Source organism: Myotis daubentonii, chromosome 7 (genome assembly GCF_963259705.1).
Source record: "Myotis daubentonii chromosome 7, mMyoDau2.1, whole genome shotgun sequence".
Lineage (NCBI taxonomy): Eukaryota > Metazoa > Chordata > Mammalia > Chiroptera > Vespertilionidae > Myotis > Myotis daubentonii.
This window is the reverse complement of record NC_081846.1, coordinates 30,916,574-30,942,236: the sequence shown is the minus strand read 5'-3', so window position 1 is coordinate 30,942,236 and position 25,663 is coordinate 30,916,574. Positions and strand designations below refer to the sequence as shown.

Below are 25,663 nucleotides of genomic sequence, written 5' to 3'. Positions count from 1 at the left end.
TAGGGAAAGTTACCCCCATCCCTCTCCTTTTAGCTGCTCAACTCAGTCTTTCCTTTATTATTTTTTTTTATTAAATAAATCTTTATTGTTCAGATTATTACAGTTGTTCCCCTTCCCCCCCCCATAGCTCCCCTCCACCCAGTTCCCACCCCACCCTCTGCCCTTAACCCCCCACTGTCCTCATCCATAGGTGTATGCTTTTTGTCGCTGGGTCAAAGGTCATGGAATATGTAGCTATTTCCATCTGCAACGTGTCCCTGTGTTTGGGAAGATCTCTCAAGACTTGTTCATGCTCTACTAAGGGTATGGAGCCATGTAACGGCTTTTTAAAATAATGTATCCTTGTATGTTTAAAATGAGGATTTCGTTACCAGAAGTGAGGAGAAAGCAACACTACAGCTGCTCTCGCCCCTCTCGCCCTTCGGGTGATTGTTGTGCTTGGGGTTGTGAGCTGGTTCACGGGCCATCGACAAAGTCATCTGGGCAGCTTGCACAGTTCCACCGGCTTCCCAGGGGCTGTGCAGCCTCGAAGGGGCCGTCGTAGCCTCATGCAGCCTCACAAGGGCCGTCGCAGCCTCATGCAGCCTCACAGGGGCTGTTGCAGCCTCACGCAGTCTCACAGGGGCCGTCGCAGCCTCACAGGGGGCTTCTAGCTGGCTGAATATCTGGTATGCTTGCTTGGATTTCATTTTCTACTAAGTGCACAGACTGCTTGTCTGCCATCTCCTGGCGTCCCATGTGAGACTGGATCTGGTGGACCTGGTTGTGCGTTTGCTAGTACAGCGATTCCATGTCGCCAGCCCAGCTGGGTCTGGCTCCGGCTTCCTCTGAACCCGATTCTGCTTCTTGAGTGTGTCCCTTATGGATGCAAGGAGTTGAAATCTGCAGTTTGTTGGGTTAGGCTGCAAAAGGGCAGGTGGTTCCTTTTGTGCCACTGGCACAGCTTGGGCGGGGATGTAAATTGAGTAGGGCGGGGGTCTCAGAGAATCGCCAGGGCAGAGCAGACAGCAATGGTTGTCATCAGTGTCTCCACGACTCCGCGTCCCCTTCGTCCCCGAGTGCCGGCGAGCAGCTCCGCCAGAAAGCCACCCTCACTCTCTGACCCACTGCAAGGCCATCCCGCCTCTCCCCGTAGGGGTCTGGGACCTCAGAATCCCACCCCAAACCAGCTCAGTGGATTCGAGAGTTTGTTTCCCCTTCGGATTGAAAAAAACCGAGCATCCAGTTGCAGCCCATCTGGTGCACGATTCTGTACCTCTGTTCTTGGTGCCTCTGCATCTCCTACTCAGTCTCAATGCGCTTCTTTTTTTCCTTCCAGTTGTAGAACTTCCACTGGGCCAGCTTTTCCATGGTTCTGGATAATAACTATTTTGTCTTATAGTTGGTAGTTTCAATGTTGCTGTGGGAGGCAGCATGTACAGGTCTATACCTCATGCCACCATCTTGGTTCTCAGTTGTCTTTCCTTTATGCATCTCTTAACTATCATTGTTTTTTGTTTTTACTCACTTTTCTCATTTGATGATGATGATTTTTTTTTTGCTTTTTCAAAAATAATAATAATCGCTGTAAACATACATAGATAAAAATGGGTAAATCAGGTATTTTGAATTATTGTAGAGCAGCGGTTCTCACCTGTGGGTAGCGATCCCTTTGGGGGTCGAATGACCCTTTCACAGGGTTGCCTAAGACCATCGGAAAACACATATATAATTACATATTGTTTTTGTGATTAATTACTATGCTTTAATTATGTTCAATTTGTAACAATGAAATTGGAGGTCACCACAACATGAGGAACTGTATTAAAGGGTCATGGCATTAGGAAGGTTGAGAACCACTGTTATAGAGGAAGCATATCTGAGTAACTATAACTTTGGTCAAGTAATAGAAGATTGACAACACTCCAGAAGCCTCTTAGTGATGACTGTCACTAACTGTTCCCACCAATCTTAAGTTAACCATCACTTTGACTTTCAATATCACAAATAATTAAGTTTGTCAGTTCTATATTTTATATAAATTTGTATAAATGAAATCATGTCTTCTCTATGTCTCTGCCTCTCTGCCATTTAGTTGTGGGGATTTGACTTATTTTTTCAACATTATGTGTGTTAAAGTTATTTGTATTTACTTTGAATACTTATTTTCACTGCTGTACAGTATTCCATAATATAAATTATCCATCAAAAAATAAAACCGACACAGAACCTAGACACAGAACCTAGAGACAGAAGAACTTCATTGGAGAGAACATGGCAAAAGATCCTGGACAGAAACTGGAGACAGAACCTAGAGACAGAACCTAGCGAGAGAATATGGCAAAAGATCCTGGACAGAAACTGGCCACAGAACCTAGAGACAGAACCTGGCTACAGAACCTGGATAGAACATGGAAAGAGAACCTGACTAGGACCTGGTGACTGAACCTGGCTGGAGAACCTAGCAAGGGAATATGGCTACAGAACCTGGCTGGAGAACCTGAAGAACCTGGCTGAAGAACCTATCAAGAGAACATGGACACAGAACCTGGCTGGAGATCCTAACCAGAACTTCGCTGGAGATCCTGACCAGAACTTGGCTAGAGATCCTGGCTATGCTGCTGATCAACTGAACACTGTCTCCGTGTCATTCCTTCTTCGCCGACTCCATCCACACCTTTGGGGACCCCTGGACCTGCTGGGGTGGGACCCCAGCACTGAATAATTACACCCACAGGTTGAATTTGAATCTCATATCTATATTATTTTAAAGCTGTAAAAAAATAAAATAAAAATAAAAATAAAAATAAAACCATTAAAAGATTATACGAAACTGTTTTCCAAAAGCATGTGTAAAGGTAGAGATTTAGTTGTGAGAGCTTGGAAAATTCAAGTAACTAAATGGAGTTTTTTTCAGTGGGAAGGTGGCATGAAGGAAGGGGAAATATGAAGCTGTGGTAAGTGTCCTGTAATCCCCACAGCAAGCAGTATTGACCTAATACTGAGGGCCACAAGATGGTATTGGGTTTTAAAGTAGAGCCATAAGACCTTGTTTGAATTTTTGAAAGATCCATTGAGCTGAAGTGTGAAGAATGGATCTGAAAGGAGCAAGATAGGAAAAAGGAGCCCAGCAGGAGACTGTTCATATACTGAAGTGAGAAGTGAAGGGGGTCTGGATTAGAGTAGTGTGCTGGGTATGGAAAAAATGGAAAGGTTGGAGGAGATTTGTAAAAGTTGGAATTGACAGAAGTGGCAAATAAAATCATGGTTGTTTTAATCCACTACATTTTGGAACTGTTTGCCACTCAGCAGTAGATAACTGATATAGCCTCCAGTAGAGATGTTCATTAGATCTTCCCATCAAGAGCTTCAGGCACTTGATCAAATAAGCATAGGTGACAGGTCTGGGCTGGAGATGTGTGTTTGGAAATCAATAGATCATAAATGATGACTGAAGCCATGGAAAGAATGAGATATCTGGAAAGAGGCCATTTTAAAAAATTTATCTTTTTAAATTGAATTCATTGGGGTGACACCATACAACCCCACAAAACACTGTCCTCAGAGAGAGGATGTATCAGATACTAAACTGATAAAAATAGATACTACACCAGATCTTAGTCAAAAGGCCAAGAAGCAATAGGAGGCCTATTTTATCTGAGAATGTTCCAGGGCCCTTTTGATCATTGTGGACACTTTAACTTCTCAATGGTATTATGAAGAGCCCGTTGAGTCTTTTAACCTATGACTGTATCTCAAATAAAACAATATCTTGATTTGTCTGCTCTCTCTCTTTATTTGGTCATCTCTTTACCAGTTTTTTATTCATTGTTCTTTACTCATTCTTTTTTTCTTATTAATTAAATCTTTATTGTTCAGATTATTATATTTGTTCTTCTTTCCCCCCCCCCATAACTCCCCTCCACCCAGTTCCCACCCCACCCTCCTCTCTCACTCCCCACCCACTGTCCTCATCCATAGGTGCACGATTTTTGTCCAGTCTCTTCCTGCATCCCCCTCACCCCTTTCCCCCCCAAGAATAGTCAGTCCACTCCCTTTCTATGCCCCTGGTTCTATTATAATCACCAGTTCATTCTGTTCAGATTATTCACTTGATTTTCAGATTCACTTGTTGATAGATGTGTATTTGTTATTCATATAACAAATTCTTTACCTTTTTCTTCTTCTTCCTCTTCTTAAAGGTTACCTTTCAGCATTTCATATAATACTGGTTTGGTGGTGATGAACTCCTTTAGGTTTTTCTTATCTGTGAACCACTTTTTCTGACCTTCAATTCTGAATGATAACTTTGCTGGATAAAGTAATCTTGGTTGTAGGTCCTTGCTATTCATCACTTTGAATATTTCTTGCCACTCTCTTCTGGCCTGCAAAGTTTCTGTTGAGAAATCAGCTGACAGTCCTAGGGGTACTCCCTTGTAGGTAACTGACTTTCTATCTCTTGCTGCTTTTAAGATTCTCTCTTTGTCTTTTGCTCTTGGCATTTTAATTATGATGTGTCTTGGTGTGGTCCTCTTTAGATTCCTTTTGTTTGGGGTTCTCTGCGCTTCCTGGACTTGTAAGTCTATTTCTTTCACCAGGTAGAAGAAGTTTTCTGTCATTATTTCTTCAAATAGGTTTTCAATATCTTGCTCTCTCTTTTCTTCTGGCACCCCTATAATTCGGATGTTGGTATGCTTGAAGCTGTCCCAGAGGTTCCTTCCACTATCTTCACATTTTTGGATTCTTTTTTCATTTTGCTTTTCCGGTTGGGTGTTTTTTGCTTCTTTGTATTTCAAATCGTTGACTTGATTCTTGTGCTCCTCTGGTCTGCTGTTGGGTGTCTGTATAATATTCTTTATTTCAGTCAGTGTATGCTTAATTTCTAGTTGGTCCTTTATCATAACCTCGAGGGTCTCATTAGATTTTTTGTAGGTCTCATTAAGTTTATTGGCAGTTTCTAGAAAATTATTGAAAGACCTTAAAAGTGTGGTTTTGAACTCTATATCCAGTACTTTGCTTTCCTCCATTTCTGTCATTTGTGTCCTGTTTCTTTGTCTCTGCATTTTTTATGCTTCCCTGTGTTGATAAAGTGGTTTTCTGTGCTAAGTGTCCTCTAGGGTCCAGTGGTTCAGCCTCCCCAATTACCTGAGGAGGACACTCTTGGTGCACCCCCTTGTGGGCTTTGTGCACAGTCTTGTTGTAGTTAAGCCTTGATTGTTGTAGGTATCACTGGGAGAAATTGACCTCCAGGCCAACTGGCTGTGAGAATGAGCTGTGTCTGCAGTGGGAGAACTTCTGTGCTGGAGACACGCCTCCTGGGCAAGACTTGCTTCAATGGGGCTTTGGTGCTCACTGAGTCTGCCCCCTGCATGTGTCCTTTATGGTTCCATGGAGCTGCAAATTGGATGTTCCCACTCTGACCTCTGGGTACACTGGCTCCTGGATCTCTAGGGAGGTGCTAATCTAGCCTCTGCCCGAGGCTATCCAGCAAAAGCCTCCCTGCAGGGCTTGGGTGGGGCGGGTCCCACGGGATAAACATGGCGGGGCTAGCTGTTATGGCTGCTCTCAGTCCTGCCCTCAGAGGCTCCGCTTCTCAATGTTCCAGTAATTGCTGCAAGCCCCTCCGAGAGAAAGCTGCCCTCGAGTTCCGAATGATGCCAGACAGTCCCGCTTCTCCCGTATGAGTCTGGGTCCCCAGAGACTCACCTGGAACTGGAGCTCAGAGCCTGAGACTCCCTCCCTATTGATAACAACAACTGTGCCCTCAGCCACCAGCCCGCTCCGTGTGTGCCTCTGTACCTTAGTATTTTACTTTCGTACTGTGCCTTCTCTGAGTCTCGGTATGCTTTTCTCTTTCCTTCTAGTTGTAGAATTTCCACTCAGCCAGCCTTCCTGTGGTTCTGAATGATGTCCGTTTTGTCTTTTAGTTGTATTTTTGAAGTGGTTGTTCGAGGCAGCAAACTCTGGTGTTTACCTATGCCACCATCTTGGTTTTCCCCTTTACTCATTCTTTACATAGTTTCTTTTGTGTCTCCCTCAGTTTTTCTATGTACTGGCATTCATTTCCTTCTGTGTCTTTATTTCTTCATATTCCTTTCCTTCACATTTTTATGTCTTTCCTTCAGGGCTCAGCAGGGTCTAAGGTGATGCAAATGAGGTGTTCAGGACAGAAGAAGGTGCTGAGTGAGATCCTCTTTATCTGTCACCTCTGGTTTCTCTTGCCTCATTCTAGACCTAGCCCTGCTATCCCCTAGCTGATATTTTAGTTCCTACATTCTCTGTTTGGTTCCTGCTTTCTCCCATTCTACCCCTGGTTTTTAATAGGTAATGGGACTTGTGTATGCATCTTCTGTATCAATTTTGTCTTTCCATATATTTTCCTTATCTCAAGCATTCAAATCATCACCAAAGTTGTCCCCTGTGATTTTGTGCACTGCATAAAATCCCTCCACCTGCCACTTCATTTTAAAGGTCCTTCACCTGGGCTTCCTTAGTTGAAGATATAACAGCAGCATTACCCATGACTTCCATGTTTCTGTTATACATTCTAAAAGTGAAGTGCAGCTTATTTCTTTTTACCAACTCCACAACATGGCACTGGTTGGATTCCATGTCAATTTATGTGAACTCTATCTCACTTTTATACATTGTTGTTTGGTGTTCCCAGTCCACCTTCTCTATAGTTTCTCTCATTGCATTTTCCTCCAGGGATGACCCTTTATCAAAGAGCTGAGTTCTCTTACTCCCTGGCCTTTCCCCCTGTTAAAAACAGCTAGAGGCTGTGCACAAGGCTGTGTGTCTTGCCTGGTGTTTAGGTGGTTGGGGGAGATGGCTACTATGGGAGAACAAAGGAAAGCTTTTGCTCTCATAGAAAAGCAAAGATATACTTAGATCAATGGTAAGGTAGGTAATTACTTTCTTCATCAGAGGGCAATGGGCTGGGCATCTCTAGTCTTGCATTTCCATTATTTCCTTGGATGGGTACTTGTTCGTAGGACTCTGAAATAAAAAAAGACAACAGCTGAGGTCCCACTGAGCCTTCCTCTGCCTATTACCATTTTGTTGCACCTTTCTAGCTTCTCTTTTCTTCTCCTGTTCCTACTTAGGGCCTGACTGCATATATTGCCACTTTCACTCAGTGGAATTGTTTGTGTTTCGTTGATTCCACGGTAAAACTCTCCTTGACCTATTTTGACTTTTGTTTCTGTCTATCTTCCCCAGTGAGGCTCTGCAGCTCTTCTCCCTTTGTCTCTTATCTTAGTATTTCTCTTTTTCTCCAGGTCTCTCCTATCAATATATCAGGATCCATTTCTGCACTCTGTGTGTCTGTGTGATTGCCCTCTTTTTGTTAATGAATGTCTCCTTGAGTCTTACCTTACTTCATTCTCTGCCATCAGCAAATGCCCCTTGGCCTCTCCACATTCACCAAACCCAGCCATTCAGGCTTACCTGCTGACTCAGTCTCTTGGGCACATTGTTCATTCGCTTGTTGGCTTTCTAGTGCATCATTATTGTTACTGGTTGTAACTGTTTCATTCACATTTATCTGTCCTCTTTCACGATGGTGCTCTGACAGTCCATTTTCAGGTGAGGATGTACCTAAACCACATTTTGATTAGTAGTTATTTTATTTGCTTTGAGCATCAATCAGGGTCCAACAGGAAAATATAAAGCTCTCTAAGCCTTTGGAGCAGAGGGAATTTAATCCAGGGGATTAGTTATACATCTGGTGGTAGAGCTGACAATTCCAAATTGAAGAATAGTCAACAAGAAGCTATGGGAGGGACCAAGGGTGAACTCATGTGTCAAGTCACTGGGTAGGTAGAAGCTGGACCATGGCTGGCCTGCTTGGTGGGAGGTAGAGTCATGGAAGATGCAGCTATTAAGAGCATTGCTGCCCAAGAAAATGATGGGGAAATACCATGCTTCCCCCTTGCTTCTACTCTCCACTGCCTTGCTGGTGTCTCCCAGTTTAGGAATCCAGCAGGAAGATGTAGCAAGAGACCTAGCAAGCAAAGCCGCAGGGGTCTGTGGCCAGAGATAGAGGGCAGAGCTGAGCAGAAGCCCATAAGGAATGAATCCCCGAGTAAACCACCCAGGACCAGTGCACACTCTTCCCTATGGTGAGCCTCTTTGGTTCATTATTGATTCCATTGACCCATCCCACTCCATTCTTACCAACCTCAATAGTTGTATGAACTGGTAAATATTTTTTTCAGTGCAGTTTGGATTTTTTCATTTAGTGCTATTTTCTAAGCAAAGTTATTTATGTAAAGTATGATTTAATCATAATTCCCCTAATTTTAATACAGAATGTGAATCCTGGTGCATTTTATTTTATTTATTTTATTTTTATTTATTTATTTATTTTTAATATATTTTATTGATTTTTTTACAGAGAGGAAGGGAGAGGGATAGAGAGTTAGAAACATCGATGAGAGAAACACCGATCAGCTGCCTCCTGCACACTCCCCACTGGGGATGTGCCCGCAACCCAGGTACATGCCCTTGACCGGAATCGAACCTGGGACCCTTGAGTCCGCAGGCCGACGCTTTATCCACTGAGCCAAACCAGTCAGGGCATTTTTTTTTAAAATATATTTTATTGATTTTTTACAGAGAGGAAGGGAGAGAGATAGAGAGTTAGAAACATCGATGACAGAGAAACATTCATCAGCTGCCTCCTGCACATCTCCTACTGGGGATGTGCCTGCAACCCAGGTACATGCCCTTGACCGGAATCGAACCTGGGACCTTTCAGTCCACAGGTCGACGCTCTATCCACTGAGCCAAACTGGTTTCGGCCCTGGTGCATTTTAATGCCACATCTACAGTTCCTTAGAGCCTCCTCCTGGGGTGATAAGCATGAGACACAGCCCTTCCCTCGCCTGTGCATATCGCAGTCAACCATCCCTGCTTATTGTGCATCATTTGGGTTGTAGGTTGAAATCCCTCTCTTTATTTTTATTTAAAAATTTAAGAACTTTTAAAATTTATCTTTGAAATTTGAAATGAAATTCCTCTCTTTATACTAGTATACATTGTTCCCAATCATTACGATGCTCTGGGATTTTATTTCCAAGCAGGTTTGCTCTCAGACCCCATTGGGAGTCATAATGTCATTGCATCCTTCCCCACATCCTACACACACACACACACACACACACACACACACACATGCGCGCACACACATGCGCACATGCACACACACACAGAACCCCTTCCCTGCTCATTACTCCTCACAATTCTTTCCTTTCACCCTTCCTATTCCCACCAGCAGGACCAGTGGCTACGTGGCTAACATGGATTCATATACTTTAAAAGATATTTTTAAATTAAACTTTTTGAGTAAATATGATTTTCTAAAAGTATAACTATGCTTTCAAAAATAACTCTGAGAAGTTTTTCTTTTATAAAAATATATTGCTAATTTGAATATCCTTTCTTAAATAACACTTCCCACTGGAAGCTACATTGCAATGCCTTCCATAGTGAATTTTCCTGAATCTTCTCCCTGTCACTCATTTCCAAAGGAGAGTTATGCAACAAACACATGAATCTTCTTATAGACTAGTGGGCTCTAGGGTACAGAATCTGAGGCCCTCAATTTATTTTCCGGGGCCTGAGGTTGGTATTACTGTTATCACTGCTTTTCCAAATATCCCAGTTTACTGTAGTAGTTAAAAGCTTAGACTCTGGCACTAGATACAAATAATAATGATCATTAAACATAGTGATATTAACATATGCATGGAACACTGATGAGGTACCAGGCATGATTGTGAATAATTTACATCACATAACTTGTTTAAAATCCATCACCCTGGGGGATAAGGACACATATGTAATACCTCAATCAATAAAGAAATTAAGAAAAAAATCCATCACCCTGTGAAGTAGGTACTGTTATCACCTCCATTTTATAGATGATGAAACAAAGGGACAAAGAGGGAAATCCACTTCCCAAGGCCAGAGGGCAGAATTTAAGCCAGCCATGGGTCAACAGACTTCCTGTTCTGACACCGCCCTAAGGAGAGGTCTATCCCTAGTCTCAGTGGCTGAACTTGCACAAATAGCCAAAGTCTCAGTTCATTCTTTGTACTCTGAAAAATGTGGTTGATACACCATCATTGTATTTTTTTAATCCTCACCTGAGGACATATTCAGTAATTTTAGAGAAAAAAAGGGAGAGAAAGAGAGAGAGAGAGAGAGAGAGAGAGAGAGAGAGAGAGAGAGATTGAGAAAGAAATTGGTTGCCTCCTGTATGTGCCTCAATTGGGAACTGAACTGGCAACCTAGGTATATGCCCTGCCAGGGAATTGAACCCTCTACCTTTCCATGTACAGGATGATGTTCCAACCAACTGAGCCACACTGGTCAGGGTGATATACCATCATTTTAAGTGTTTGAGAAGATTAAATAAAATATTGCCTATATCACTATAAGAGATATTGTAACTGATTAGAAAATTAACTCTTTTTGATTAATATCTTAAATTTACAATATTTTAAATTATTTAATACCATTATTAAGAGTGTTATAGATTAAGGGAAGGTCAAGAGTTTAAACAGTGGCTACTGGTTGCTAAATTACCAAACCATTTTTTGGAGGCTGGTCAGGTGTTTGGAGGGCAGCTCCAGGCCTGCTGCTCCAGAGATGATGGGAGAGGGTTTGCTCGGGAGGCACATGGCGTCCATGGTGAGGGACCCAACAGGTAAGAGACCCTGGCCCAGGAGGAACACACTTATTACCCCTACCTCACCACCCTTGCTACAGTGCTGGCCACAGCTGGATGTGATGTCAAAGCAAGGCTGCAGCCAGATTCAACCAAGACAGAGGCAGAACACTGTGAAGCCAGGTGCATGGGCAATAGGTCCAGGCCCAGGTTGTCAGGAGCTGGCAGCAAGTGCATTTCAGGAATAAGGAAGGAGTGACTCTCCCAGGCAACCAGAAAAATGAAGACTCTGTTATCTAAATCCTTAGAGAAATTGCAGAAGCCAAGATGGACAATTTTGGGTGATCATTACTAAAAAGAAGCAGCCCTCCCACCATAGCACCTGCCAGATGGGACAAGAACTGCAAAGGGTCATAGAACAGTCAACAGGAACAAACCATTGTAATTTGAGAGATGTGAGCAGTTCCAGGCCAGGCTTTGATATGAGTTTTCACCAGTGCCTGGGGGGAAAAATGAGAAGTTTATTTCAGAAATGTCATTCTCCCCTAATTCCCCTTTAATCTTTATAAAGTAGGACTTGAGGATGCCCCCCCTCCCCCTCCACCCAGGTATCAATAGAGCCCATCTGGACCTGGAGGATTCCACCTCACTCTTATTGTCAGACCTAAGTCCTGCTTTGGACTGAAAGCACCTTGGCCAGTCCATCTCACTAAGTATTTTCCATGAGCACCTTAGGTGACTGGCAATGGCTTTTCATGTCACCCATGGCCATAGTGAACCTGTTTTTGTTCCCACAGCTGCCCCTGACTGGTGGCCTTGCTGTAGTTCCTACAAAGTCCTGGTGCTTCATTGCACCCCTCTTTGCACCATACCCTCCCTCCCCATGTCTGTTTCTCTGTCTTGTTGGCCTTTTCATGAGGTTTAGTGTCTGATTCTCCTGTACTCTTTCCAGCTCCTAGTATTCTTCTTTCTGTGTTTCTCTCTGCATATATTTCCCTATTTTTGTTTCATGCTTCCGGCTTTTCCATGAGATTATCTGGGTGTGTGCAGGGTTAAGAATGCCTGGGTTCATCTTGCTCATTTGACCTCAGTCCAACTACACATACAAGCAGCCAACTACACATAGATTTTAGTCTCCTAATTGCAGAAAGAGTACATATTGCAATATTAACTTCTAATGGCGGCTGGGAGCACTAAGTCCACAACTGTCAGAGTAAATAGTCTATAAGTGAGCTCTTAGTAATATGGTTGTTTTATTGTGTCCTTTACCCCTTTCTTCTGTCTTTCATTTCCCCTCCTTCTTCTTCTCTCAAAATATGCACATTTCCTCTCTTCTTTCTATTACTGCCCATCTCCTTGAATATTCCTGCTCTTGAACAGCATCCCCCACATTTGAATCAGTCCCTTCTGTCATTATCAAGGATCTCCTCTGTGATGTTGACCTGGGTCCATAGTTCCTAACCCTATATAGCTTCACACTGATCTTCTCCTACAGGATCTCTCTAAATCACAACTACTTCCAGGTTAGCATTGTCTTTACATCTGGTTTACTGACACATTGGGTTCCTGCTCCTTTGTCTTGTTTATTGAGCCAAGGGTATCTTGTCATAGTTCCTTCTCCTGGATCAGTCTCTGGTAAGATGCTCATAAAAACAGCGCTCCCTGCCTTCTCCATGCTCCTCAACCATTCGTCTCTGATTCCCAAATTCCATCAGGACTCAGAGCCCATCTCCCATTCTCCTTTCCACTTTAGATAAGAATCAGTTTGCAATTTTGTTTTATGTTTGCAATCACCTTGTTCAAGACTTATTTGGGTGTTAGGGTTCTCCAAACTCTCTTCTCCATCATTTTCTTGGAAACAAATGTTCTCACGGATTGCTGAGAGGATGGAGAGAAAAGGCACTTAGAGATTTCCATCAGAGACCAGGGACATCATCTCAAATTTATATGTTTAAGAATTTCTAGCCCTTGGTTCACTCAGAGCTCATTGGGTCCCCATCCTCATGGTAAAGTTCTCCATCATTGCTGGGACAGAAAAAAGAACCCCCAACAAGCAACTATTTATATTTTGCACACAGAACGTAGCCATTCAAATGTCAGTATAAAGGAATTGTGAAAACATAGTAGTAAAAAAAATCATAGGGTTGGGAAAGAAAATATCAAAATAAATACTGGAAGTTAAGTGTGTTTTCTGAACTTTTTCAAGTATAAGGAAGAAACAGAGGGGTTTCTCAGTAGAAGGACTAGGATCCTAGAGAGATCCTTGTGATGAAGATAAAGCCCAACAGCTTTAAAGATGGGCCTGGAGATGAGTAGGGTTGGACTTAATTGGGTCAGGGAGGATGAGTTTTTCCCAAAGAGATAGACCAGAGGACACTGGTGGAATTAGACAGACCTCCTGGGGGATTGATTTCAGAAATAAAGGAAGGACACTGAACCTGCAAGCAGGGAATGAATATTTTAGCACTGGAGGATGCCTCCAGATTCCTGAACCAGGGGCACAGGAGGCTGCAGTGAGGTGGGACTAGAGCACTAACCTAGGGCCCCTGCATGTAGATGACACAATAAATGTAAGGAGGAAGTACATAAACCAAGAAGTCTGGGTGTGAGTGTCTATGGGGAGTCCAGGGAGGATGAGGCACTGTGGAAGGAAATGAAGGCTACCCTAGGCTGATAATGGGAGTTCCTATTGGGACCATGCCCATTGGTTGGTAGATGAACAAGACTGTGGGAACCACGGATGCTTTGTCATTCCAGGACATGGCTATAAATCCAGGAAAAATCAGGTGGAAGATAGGAGGAGAACATAGGGCTTAAAGCCAGAAATGGTGAAAGTAACCTATGGTCAGATGTTCTGATGAGGGTTCGAGCAGATCTTTGAATGGACGAAGGTGGGGTCCAGGCAGCAGGAGAGTGTCACACCTCAAACCACAACCTTTAGCTTCTTGAATTTTGGGTTGTTGGCCTGTAGCATAGGCAGCAGAATATGGGAGTTGGAAGCTGCAGCCTTCTTCAGAGGCAGGTGGGCAGCTGCGGGTGTACATGTGGGACACCCCAGAATGGGGAACCCTAGAAACCGAGGCATGTGATTTGGGTGCGAGGCCCTGGGGAGGGAAGTTCCCGAACTCCATGGAGAGGATCAGAGACCCTAAGATGTAGGTAGTAAAGGTAACTGCCATTCCAATCTTACCCTTAAGACATCCTTGTTACAAATATAATATTTACTTGAAATTTGTGACTAGGTATTTGACTTCCTTTATCCCTTTTCTGACTAAATGACTTGCTGTAAAAACGACTTTGTTCTTCATTACATAAGACCGCTATTGATACAATTCAATAAGCCACATGCTTCATACCTACTTTAAACTATTTCCTTGTTTAAAAACCTCTTAGTATCTCTTTATTGCCTTCTTATAAAGTTCAAATTGCTTAGCTTTATATACTAAACGTTGTAAAATCATCTTCAAACTTATCTCTCTTGAATTAGCTCCCACAGTCTGCTTCTCACTCTCTGATTGAGCCAAATCAAATTTGTCCTTGTTTTGAAGATATACTAGTCCTTTTCACACTCATGTCTGATCCCATAGCAACCACCCTCTTAGAACATATGACCATTTTTCTTGTAATGCCTCTATCTCTTATCTGGAGAACTCCATTGAGCTTCCATTGGAATATAAAAGTTTGCACAGGGAAGTAAATTATCTATCTATCTATCTATCTATCTATCTATCTATCTATCTATCTATCATCTATCTATCTACAGTAGGGCAATGATTCTCAATGTTCTGGCCCTTTAAATATAGTTCCTCATGTTGTGACCCAATCATAAAATTATTTTCGTTGCTACTTCATAACTGTAATGTTGCTACTATTATGAGTCGTAATGTAAATATCTGATATGCAGGATGGTCTTAGGCGACCCCTGTGAAAGGTTCATTCGACCGCCAAAGGGGTCACGACCCACAGGTTGAGAACCGCTGCAGTAGAGCATTCTCTTAACTGGGTACCATTAAAAAGTAGAAATTATGTCTTCTTAGAAAATCATAACTTCTTAAGAATTATACCTGTAGTGTTATATAGCATCAAAAGTAGTCCCTGGGAGAGCAATAGGTTTTGTGATTCTATGACTAATGTGTGTTTCACCCTTTGTGAAGAAAGTTAATAAAACCATTTCTTGTTCTTTAAGAGCAAATTTGACTTTGGGTTAAATTTCTTGCTTATTACTCTGGACACCTGATGAAGGTGGCCTCTCTTCTGTGTCACTAGGCCAGTGGTTGGCAAACTGTGGCCCCTTGAGTGTGGCTCTTCCACAAAATACCACATGCGGGCGAGCACGTACAGTGTGATTGAAACTTTGTGGCCACACTCAAGGGGCCAAAGAGCCACATGTGGCTCGCGAGCCCCAGTTTGCTGATCACTGCACTAGGCCAACACTGAGCTTATGGTAAAAAATGACCTGTGACTGTAGGTAGATAAATTGCATGTATACTAGGAAGGACTATATGTGAACTATAAGCCATTTATGATCTTCCTTCAATGTAATGACCCTTGTAACTCAGCTCATCTTTGTGGGGTCCCTGAAAGTTACAACTATAGAGTTGTTACATGAGACATTGACTCCCATGGGCATGGTATGGCCAAATCACAATGGATCCCACAACTAAGCTGTCACTAGTGGTGGGTGGTAGTCACCTTGGTGGACTGCTGTGTGGACAGCTGCAAGGGGTTCCACAGAAGAGCAGCAACTGATGCTGCCCTGTTGAGCTGCTGAGTTTCTTTCATTTGTCTTTCTAAGTAGGTCTCATGCCACCACGGCTCTGGTTGTCCTGTGACCCTAAATGCCTAGTTAAGCAGACCTGGAGGTGGGTGTTTATATTGTAGCCATTTTATCAAAAACTTTGAGAGGCTCATGATATGTCTGTTTTCTTAACTGCTATATCCCTACTGCCCAGCACTGTGAGTGGTACATAGTAGGAGCTAAATATATACTTGTCAAAAAAAGTTATTCCTGTACAGCAAGAGGTAGATAATAAACTAATTACCATTTTCAAATCCTTTATAAATGTTATTTAAGGCAGGGTATTCCTGTTTGTTGTCCTTACTGAATAATACTTTCAGGAGTGATACGTCAAATGTCTTCTCCAGTTCTTCGAGCACATTGTACACCACTCTCTGTACAGGGACCAGGTTTCTACAAGATTCTTGACAATCCTAAAAATAATAAATGGAGAAAATATAAATAGGGACTTCCAAGTTACAGAAGAGCCCTAGAAAGTGATTTTTGTTGTTGCTAATCCTCACCAGAGGATATTTTTTTCCATTGCTTTTCAGAGAGAGTGGAAGGGAGGGAGGGAGTGGGAGAGGGAGAAAGAAAAAAATCATTGATGAGAGAGAGATACATTGACTGGTTGCCACCCACAGGAGTCCTGACTGGGGCTGGGAACCTGCAACCCAGGTATGGGCCCTTGACCAGGAATCAAACCTGGGACCCTACAGAGCTCAGGGAAATGCTCTAACCATTGAACTAGTCAGGCCATAGCTAGAAATTGATTTTGTTGTAAATGTGTTACAATTTCCCGCATAGGTATTTTTTCATGTAAAATTTAGAATTGTTATATATTTGTATGACTACTAAGTGATTGTAACATAAGAAACCTCACTTACTTCATACATTTTATTGGTGATGAGTTCACGGTCACGAAGAATCTGAAGGAAAGGAAATTCCTTTGTTATTGCTCTTGAAATCTCCACCTTATGTCTTTTGAAGTGCTTGAATATAATATAGTATCTAAGCCTGTCGTCTATGCCCTGGTCTTCTGTGGACGTCCTAGGGAGAAGGGGTACCATGTGAAAATGGTTATCAAGATTCTGAGATGCTAGTGGAGGCGGTTAAGAGAAATATCACCCTGCATTATAAAACTAGTTCATAACTAAAAAGTTGTGGTTTGATAATGACATAGAATGAATTTAGCATTTCACAAGAATATCACCATTTCTTCTGGGACTTCTGCTTCGTGTTGTTATAAATCTACCTCTGCTTTGTTATATATGGTGAGTTTTTTTATGCATCTAAACTTCAGAAATTGCTGTTGTTTCCAGTGAAATTAATTGTAAACCTGAGTCTGTAATTCTAGTTCTTAGTTGATCATTTTATTACTATGATAACAATATTTTAATCAACATTTTGTATTTCTAAATGTTATGAAGACTCATATTTTTGTCAAACCAGAAAAGTACCCAATAGGCATATACACATCAGGTAATAATAATGTCACATTATTGCTTCAAATTCCTGCAAGAAAATGTTTCTGGTGTAGGATGGGAGATGAAGAGAAGCATTTGTCTTCTCTTTTATTGAAAACCCTATTAAAATGATAATGAAGGAATGTAGGTGGAGGATACTCCCAGCGGTCAGGAAATCAACTGTGTGCCCTGCGGGATCCTTAAGGCAGTAGAAATTGAATGGGAGACATGGTGCTTAATACCTACATGTCATTTGAAAAGTGAAGAGCAGAATAACCCCACAACCCACAACAGTGGTTCTCAACCTTCCTAATGCCGTGACCCTTTAATACAGTTCCTCATGTTGTGGTGACCCCCAATTTCATTGTTACAAATTGAACATAATTAAAGCATAGTGATTAATCACAAAAACAATATGTAATTATATATGTGTTTTCTGATGGTCTTAGGCAGCCCCTGTGAAAGGGTCTTTTGATCCCCAAAGGGGTCACGATCCACAGGTTGAGAACCGCTGACCCACAAGGTGACGGCCTGGAGCCAGGCAGCTTCTCAGAGGCAAACACTGCTGCTCTTTTATCAATGTACTAGAGGCCTGGTGCACGAAATTTGTGCACTGGGGGGTGGGGTTCCCTCAGCTCAGCCTGCCCCTCTCAGTCAGGGAGCCCTCAGTGGATGTCCTCCTGATGGCCACAGTCTGGCAGCAGAGGCTCGGAGCAGGCATCCCGTGTGTGTGTGTGTGTGTGTGTGTTTGTGTGTGTGTGCGTGTGTGTGTATGTGTCTCTCCTGGGGCCTGCCCCCAGCCGCGCCACGTAGGCTCGAAGCAGTTGCTGTGTGTGTGTGTGTGTGTGTGTGTGTGTCCCCACTGGGGGTCTTCCCCCAACCACATTGGAGGCTCAGAGCAGGCACTGTGTGTGTGTGTGTTTGTGTGTGTGTGTGTGTGTGTGTGTCTGCAGGGGGCCTGCCCCCAGCCACACCATGGAGGCTTGGTGCAGGAGACCATCTGTGTTGATCTCTCAGGCTCCTGGCCTCCACTGCATGTTGTACTCTCCCTTGAGCTATGGCCAGGATGGGGGTGCTGCTTGCAAGCCGGGCTTTCCTGCTCCTGGATCGCCATGGTGACCAGGGAGCAGGCCCAGCTGGGGGCTGCCCACAGGCCGGGCTTTCCTGCTCCTGTATCAGGCCCAGCTTAGGGCTGCCCTTAGGTCAGGCTTGCTTTCCTGCTCCTGGATCCTCATGGCAACCGGGGAGAAGGCGCAGCTGGGGGCTTCCCTCAGGCTGGGCTTGCTTTCCTGCTCCCAGATCAGGCCCAACTGGGAGCTGCCCTCAGGCCAGGCTTGCTTTCCTGCTCCCGGATCACCATGGCAACTGGGGAGCAGGCAAAGTTTGGGGCTGCCTGCAGGCCGGGCTTGCTTTCCTGGTCCCGGATCAGGCGCAGCTGGGGGCTGCCTACAGGTCGCACTTTTCTACTTACCGATGGCTGGATCACCACAGTGACCCAGGGCCCAGCGGCACTTTCCTGCTCTCCAATAGTCATAGGGTCCCGGATGGGGGCGGGGCTTAGCAGTGCGGGGGGGGGGGGGGGGGGAGCTTAGGCGGCATGGGTTCCCGGCTGGGGACTCAGGTGGCACACAGGGGTCCCGGCTGGGGGCGGGGCTTATGCCACACTGCCCAGGGCTGCACATGGGGCCCGGATGGCAGCTCACGCTGTCCCGCCCTGCCTGTAGTATAGGATAGAGGCCGGGTGCATGGGTGGGGGCCGGCTGGTTTGCCCTGAAGGGTGTCCTGGATCAGGGTGGGGGTCCCGCTTGGGTGCCTGGCCAGCCTGGATGAGGGGATGTTGGCTGTTTGCAGCTGGTCACACCCCCTTCAGGGTGGGGGTCCTCACTGGGGTGCCTGGCCAGTCTGGGTGAGGGCCTGAGAGCCCTTTTCAGGCTGGAGGGCAACTTTAGCTCCCGGCCTCTCCTTTTTTTCTTTTTTATTCTGGGATTTATTTACCTTTTCTGGCTGTCACCGGAGCTGAGAGCCAGTTCCAGCTCTGAGGGCTGAAAGCAGGTTCTGGGTCTATTTGGCTTCTATAATTGAAACTCTGTTGCCATCACTGCAGCTCTAAGCTCTGAGGCCGAAGCTGGCTGAAAGCAGGTTTCTAGGTCTGTTTGGCTTCTGTAATTGAAACTCTGTTGCCATCACTGCAGCTCTAAGCTCTGAGGCAGAAGCTGGCTGAAAGCAGGTCTCTGGAGCTTGTTTAGCTTCTATAATTGCAACATAGTTGCTTAGACTGCAGCTCAGAGCCGGGCTGCAGCAGGCAGGGAACCTTGGCTTCCTCCATCGCTGGAGCATGCAAGCCTCCTGTTCGCTTCAGCTGCCTGGCTGCCGGCCGCCATCTTGGTTGGCAGTTAACTTGCATACCCTGCTGATTAGCCAATGGGAAGGGTGTCAGGGTTATGGTCAATTAGCATATTTCTCTTTTATTAGATAGGATGTTAATGTTGCCTGTTACTGGATTCCTACATAGAATACATTGTGTATACTTATGTGTCTAACTGCTTTTGTTCATTATCTATGTTTTTGGGTAATTAGAAGTTTGTTCCATTTTTTTGTAGAGACTACTCCATTGGATGTTTTTACCACAATTTGCTTATTTGTTTTCCTTTTGATGAACATTTGGATTGATTTCATTTTGGGACTAGTGCAAATAAAGCTGCTCTGCTTTTTGTGGCGAGATGTTTTCATTACTCTTTGAGAAACAGCCAAAACTGAAATTGTAAGGTCATTGTGTAGCAGTATGTTTAACCATTACAGTATCTGCCAAACTGTTTTTCAAAGTCTATAAGAAATAACCTTTCCAATTTTAGTCATTTTAATGTGTGATGTGGTATCTTAAATAGCTTTAATTTGTACTTCTTTAATGACTAATTATCCTATCTAATAAAAGAGAAAAAGGGTAATTAACCATACCTCCGCTACACTTCCCACTGGTTAATCATCGAGATATGCAAATTAACTGTCAACAAAGATGGTGGCCGGCAGCCATGCAGCTGAAGCGAGCAGGAGGTTTCTTGCTCCAGTGATGGAGGAAGCCAAGGTTCCCCGCCTGCCACAGCCTAGCTCTAAACTCCGAAAGAAACAGCTCCAAAAGCAACAAAGTTTCAATTATAGAAGCTAAACAAACCCCAGATACCTGCTTTGAGCCAGCCGAGACCTCAGAGCTGGGAGCGCCAGTGATGGCAACAGAGTTTCAATTATAGAAGGTAAATAAATCTCAGAATAAAAAAAAAGAAAAAAAGGAGAGGCTGGGAGCTTCAGTCACAGGCCAGCCTGAAAACAGCCCTCAACCCCTCACCCAGACTGGCCAGGCACCCCAGTGGGGACCCCCACCCTGAAGGGGGTGTGGCCATCCTGAAAACAGCCATCAGCCCCTCACCCAAGCTGGCCAGGCACCCCAGTGGGGACCCGCACCCTGAAGGGGGTGTGACCAGCTGCAAACAGCCATCAGCCCCTCACCCAGGCTGGCCAGGCACCCAAGAGGGGCCCCCACCCTGATCCGGGACAGCCTTCAGGGCAAACCAGCCAGTCCCCACCCGTGCTCCAGACCTCTATCCTATATAGTAAAAGGGTAATATGCAAACTGACCCTAACAGCAGAACGACTGGGGAATACTGGTCACTATGACACACACTTACCACCAGGGGGCAGATGCTCAATGCAGGAGCTGCCCCGTGGTGGTCAGTGCACTCCCACATGGGGGAGCTCTGCTCAGCCACAAGCCAGGCTGATGGCTGCCAGTACAGTGGCGGTGGTGGGAGCCTCTCCCACCTCCTCAGCAGCGCTAAGGATGTCTGACTGCAGCTTAGGTCTGCTCCCCGCTGGCAAGTGGACATCCCCCGAGGGCTGCCGGGCTGCCAGAGGGATGTCTGATTTCCAGCTTAGGCCCAATCCCCTGGGGAGCAGGCCTAAGCCAGCAGGTTGTCATCCCCCGAGGGTTCACAGACTGCGAGAGGGCACAGGCCGGGCTGAGGTACTGCCCCCTCCCCCCTGAGTACACAAATTTTTGTGCACCAGGCCTCTAGACCTATATAATAAAAGGGTAATATGCAAATTGACTGAACAGTGGAACAACTTGTTGCTATGACATGCAATGACCATCAGTGGGCAGACGCTCAGCGCAGGAGTTGCCCCCTGTGGTCAGTCCACTCCCACAGGGGGAGTGCATCTCAGCTACAGGCCAAGCTCATGGCTGGTGAATGCGGGAGTCTGAAGGACATCAGAGTCCTGAGGGCTCTGGACTGCAAAAGGGCACAGTCTGGGCTGAGGAACACTTCCTTCTCCTCTCCCCCCAGGTGCACAAATGTTGTGTACCAGGCCTCTAGTTAGATATAACAAGAAACCAAAAAAACGACTGAAAATTAAATAACTCTTATATATAGAAGGAAGGTTTGAGACAAAAGAAAGTAAAGAGTAAAAGAGAAGATTTATTAGGGACATATAAACCTCTGAAGGCTAAAGTTGCACCAATGGAAGAATAGTTTTGTCCCAAAATTAAATAAGAATACGTTTTTGAAGATAGTAGAGAAGAAACTTTCACTGAAGTAAAGGTAGAGTTGACGCTGCCACCTTAAGAACACGAGAACTATGGTTGAAGATGGTGTGCATGGAATTCACCAGTAACTTTCAGCATCACTTCTATTTATTCATAATAACCAGAGTATATTTATCTTGTAAAATCAATATTATAATAAGTCTTCAAATTTCAAGCTTTATAAGTAGAAGTCACCATAAACAAAATTAAAGAAAAGGAAAGTAAATTTATAACTTTCAGAATATTTAACAAACCCTCCTTTATCATCAAAGAAAAGACAATCACTTCAACTAATAGCACTGGCAATAAATAAGCCAGCAACTCACCTAAGAGGCAATTTAAATAACCAATAGACACAAAATACCTCCATCTCCCATGTAATCAGAAAATGCAAATTAACTAAATGAATCTGTGAAAATGGGTGTTGGGAGATGATTCATCTCATTTGGTATTGTTAGCAGAATATATTGGTTCAGTTCCTTAGAAAGGCAGCTTGGCAGAATATGTAAATAAGCATTAGTATTCGTTGCCTCAACAATTTGATTTTTTGGTTACTGACACAAGACAAATTCATATATCTATAATAATAAAAGAGTAATATGCTAATTAGACCAGACATCATTCTGGACATCATTCCAGATGTCCTTCTGGACAAAGCCAGGGCTGGAGGGAAGCCTGGGTCCCAGGTTCCAGAGGGAAGCCAGTGCCGGCAGCCAGGAGAAGGAAGACCTACTCTTGCACGAATTTTGTGCATCGGGCCTCTAGTGTATATACATGCAAAAAAGAGAAATACCCACAGCTTGTTGAAATGACCTAAGTATCTGTCAATGGAAGAGAATGATTTAAAAATTATGGCATATTACTGTGGAAAACAGTATGGACTTTCCTCAAAATATTAAAAATGGGACTCCCATTTGACCCAGTAATCCCACTTCTTAGGAATATATCTCAAGAAATAAGAAACACCGCCCTGGTTGGTTTGGCTCAGTGGATAGAGTGTCGGCCTGTGGACTGAAGGGTCCCAGGTTCAATTCCGGTCAAGGGCATGTACCTTGGTTGTGGGCACATCCCCAGTGGGGGGTGTGCAGGAGGCAGCTGATTGATGTTTCTCTCTTACCATTATTTCTGGCTCTCTATCCCTCTCCCTTCCTCTATGTAAAAAACCAATAAAATATATTTTTTAAAAAATAAAATAAAATAAGAAACACCAATCAGAAAGGACATATGCACCCCTTTGTTCTTAGCAGCACAATTTGCAATAGTTAAGATTTGGAAACAGCCTAAGTGCCCATCAGCAGATAAGTGGATTAAAAAACTGTGGTACAAAACCATAAAAATACTAGAGGAATCCAAAGGCAACAAAATCTCAGACATATGCTGAAGCAATTTCTTCATCAATACAGCTCCTAGGGCATTGGAAGCTAAAGAGAAAATAAACAAATGGGACTACATCAAAATAAAAAGCTTTTGCACAGCAAAAGAAACTATCAACAAAACAACAAGAAAGCCCACTGCATGGGAGAACATATTTGCCAATGTTATCACTGATAAGGGTTTAATCTCCAACATTTATAAGGAACTCATACAAAAGGAAGATAAACAATCCAATCAATAAATGGGCAAAGGACCTAAATAGGCACTTTTCAAAAGAGGACATTCAGAAAGACAAGAGACATATGAAAACATGCTCAAAGTCACTAATCATCCGAGAGATGCAAATCAAAACAACAATGTGGTACCATTTCACACCTGTCAGAATGGCTGTCATCAACAAATCAAAAAACGACAAGTGCTGGAGAGGATGCGGAGAAAAAGGAACACTCATGCACTTCTGGTGGGAATGCAGACTGGTGCAGCCACTATGGAAGACAGTATGGAGTTTCCTCAAAAAGTTAAAAATGGAACTCCCCTGCCGAAACCGGTTTGGCTCAGTGGATAGAGCATCAGCCTGCGGACTGAAAGGTCCCAAGTTCGATTCCGGTCAAGGGCATGTACCTGGGTTGCGGGCACGTCTCCAATGGGAGATGTGCAGGAGGCAGCTGATCGATGTTTCTCTCTCATCGATGTTTCTAACTCTCTATCCCTCTCCCTTCCTCTCTGTAAAAAATCAATAAAATATATTTAAAAAAAAAATGGAACTCCCATTTGACCCACTGATCCCACTTCTAGGAATATATCCCAAGAAACCAGAAACACCAATCAGAAAGGATATATCCATCTCTATGTTCATAGCAGCGAAATTTACCATAGCTAAGATTTGGAAACAACCTAAGTGCCCATCAGCAGATGAGTGGATTAGAAAACTGTGGTACATATACACAATGGAATACTATGCTGCTCTAAAAAAGAAGGAATTCTTACCATTTGCAACAGCATGGATGGAACTGGAGAGCATTATGCTAAGTGAAATAAGCCAGTCAGTGAAAGAAAATACACGATCTCACTCATTTATGTATAATAAAGACCATTATAAACTGATGAACAAAAATAGATTCAAAGGCAGAGCAGCATTAAACAGATTGTCAAACTGCAGCAGGAAGGCTGGGGAGTCTTGGGGCGGGGGGTAAGAGATCAACCAAAGGACTTGTATGCATGCATATAAGCATAACCAATGGACACAAGACACTGGGAGTGGGTAGGGGAAGCTGGGGGAAGGTCAAGGGGAAAAAAAAAAGGAGACAAATGTACTACTCTTTGTAATATTTTAAGCAATAAAAAAAGAAAATGAAAAAACATTAGGGCTTATTGATTCCATGGAGTAGTATGCAGCTTTTAAAAAGAATGGAGGAGATCTGTATGTTCATTAATGTGAAAAAGTTCAATATTTTCACTATTTAAATAATTAACAATGCAAAATAGCATATACAATATAATCCTCTTTGTTAAAAAACAAAACACAAATTATATATTAGGACAATCAGTTACATGTGTGAACGCAGAGAAAGAGACGTGGAAGGCTGTGCCCACAACACTCAACAGGGCCAGGACTGACAGCTTCAGGCAGGTGGCAAGTGAAGGGGACTTTCCCCTCTGCACACTTGCATGTCATTTGAAATTTTATGAGCAAGAATGTAAAATGTAATTCTTTTCTATTAAAAAAGGTTAAACATATTAAGTACTTACTAGAGAAAAGGATAGGATTTCTGGCCTTTGCCTTGTTAGAGGTATAACCCATTACAGAGCAGAAACTCAAAGTGCAGATGAAAATACTCAACCTGCGCTAGTCTTTCATGTCATGTCCTTTTCTTTTTCTCTTACTCCCTTAGATCAAGATCCCTGGAGGGAGAGTCCAGAGCCCCAGCCAGAGATGGGACTAGGCCTGGCACTGACCCGTCTCTAGTTCAGGTACGAGACCAAGGCACCCAGAATTTTATATTTTCTAAAGTACTCTCTTTGAAAAGAACCTAGGTGAAGGCAGAGGGGTCCCAAGGGAAATGAGAGGGTTCAGAGATCATGAGAAAATAACAACAGCTGAGTCCAGGTGGCCCACAGCTGAGGAGTAGCTGTAAGACAAGATTCCTGTGGGTTGTGGCAGCTGCACTCACACCAGCAGCTGTTCCTCTGCAGTTTAAAGGTCTGATTCCCTCACATGTATTCCTGCATTTCATTACATTGCACATGAGTGTTCTTCTAAAGCAGGGTGAGGTCAAGGTTTACACAAATGTCTAATGACATTAAAGCAGCAGCACAACCTGAGAGAAAGTTAAAGGAAGGGAGACAGAGACTGACCTGGTGCTGAGGTCGGTGCCCTCACTGGCCATCGTCTTGCCCTGGGCCCTTCTGGGCCTGGAGCCCTCCTGTGTCCCCAGCCTGAATCTAGTGTGGCTGCCTAGCCCTGAGCAGGAAGTGTGTACAATCACCCAGGGAGAGCTCCTCCCAAATGGGGAAATTAGGAGTGAAAGTAACTTTCTGAGTGTTTTCAGACATGCCTCCCTCCTTCTGCAGCCCCGCAGTTCAGTAGTTCTCAGCCATCAGGACATGTGGCAGCAGGAATGGAGGACAAAAAGAAACAGTCAGGACCAGGAGGCAAGGGGAGGAGGACCCAAGGGGAGGGGCAGGGCCAGCCCCCAGGAGTCTTCTTATTTGAGCAACGACTCCAAAAACAGGAAAATAGCCTAGCTACGGGGCCTGGAAACCTGGAGAGCAGGAGAGGCAGCGACTGAAAAGGGACAGGGGGCAGAGAAAACACC

At 43.9% G+C, this 25,663-nt stretch overlaps 1 protein-coding gene and 1 pseudogene across 3 annotated transcripts in view; both read right to left on the bottom strand.

Annotated features, from left to right (window-relative positions):
• LOC132238325 (nuclear body protein SP140-like protein) overlaps window positions 1-25,321 on the bottom strand; it is a 67,672-nt gene extending 42,351 nt beyond the window's left edge. For 2 of the 3 annotated variants that reach the window (XM_059703474.1, XM_059703475.1), the window contains exons 1-7: window positions 25,203-25,321; window positions 16,319-16,481; window positions 15,697-15,865; window positions 12,449-12,532; window positions 11,092-11,154; window positions 7,429-7,578; window positions 6,895-6,978 (exon numbers count right to left, since the gene is read on the bottom strand). In XM_059703474.1, the coding sequence (XP_059559457.1) occupies window positions 6,895-6,978; window positions 7,429-7,578; window positions 11,092-11,154; window positions 12,449-12,532; window positions 15,697-15,865; window positions 16,319-16,481; window positions 25,203-25,234 (745 nt within the window). In that variant the 5' untranslated portion in view covers window positions 25,235-25,321. The remainder of the gene's footprint in view (window positions 1-6,894; window positions 6,979-7,428; window positions 7,579-11,091; window positions 11,155-12,448; window positions 12,533-15,696; window positions 15,866-16,318; window positions 16,482-25,202) is intronic. The other variant, XM_059703477.1, reaches the window with a different exon arrangement.
• LOC132239004 (U2 spliceosomal RNA) lies at window positions 3,504-3,620 on the bottom strand (annotated as a pseudogene).
• Window positions 25,322-25,663: the final 342 nt, after the last annotated feature.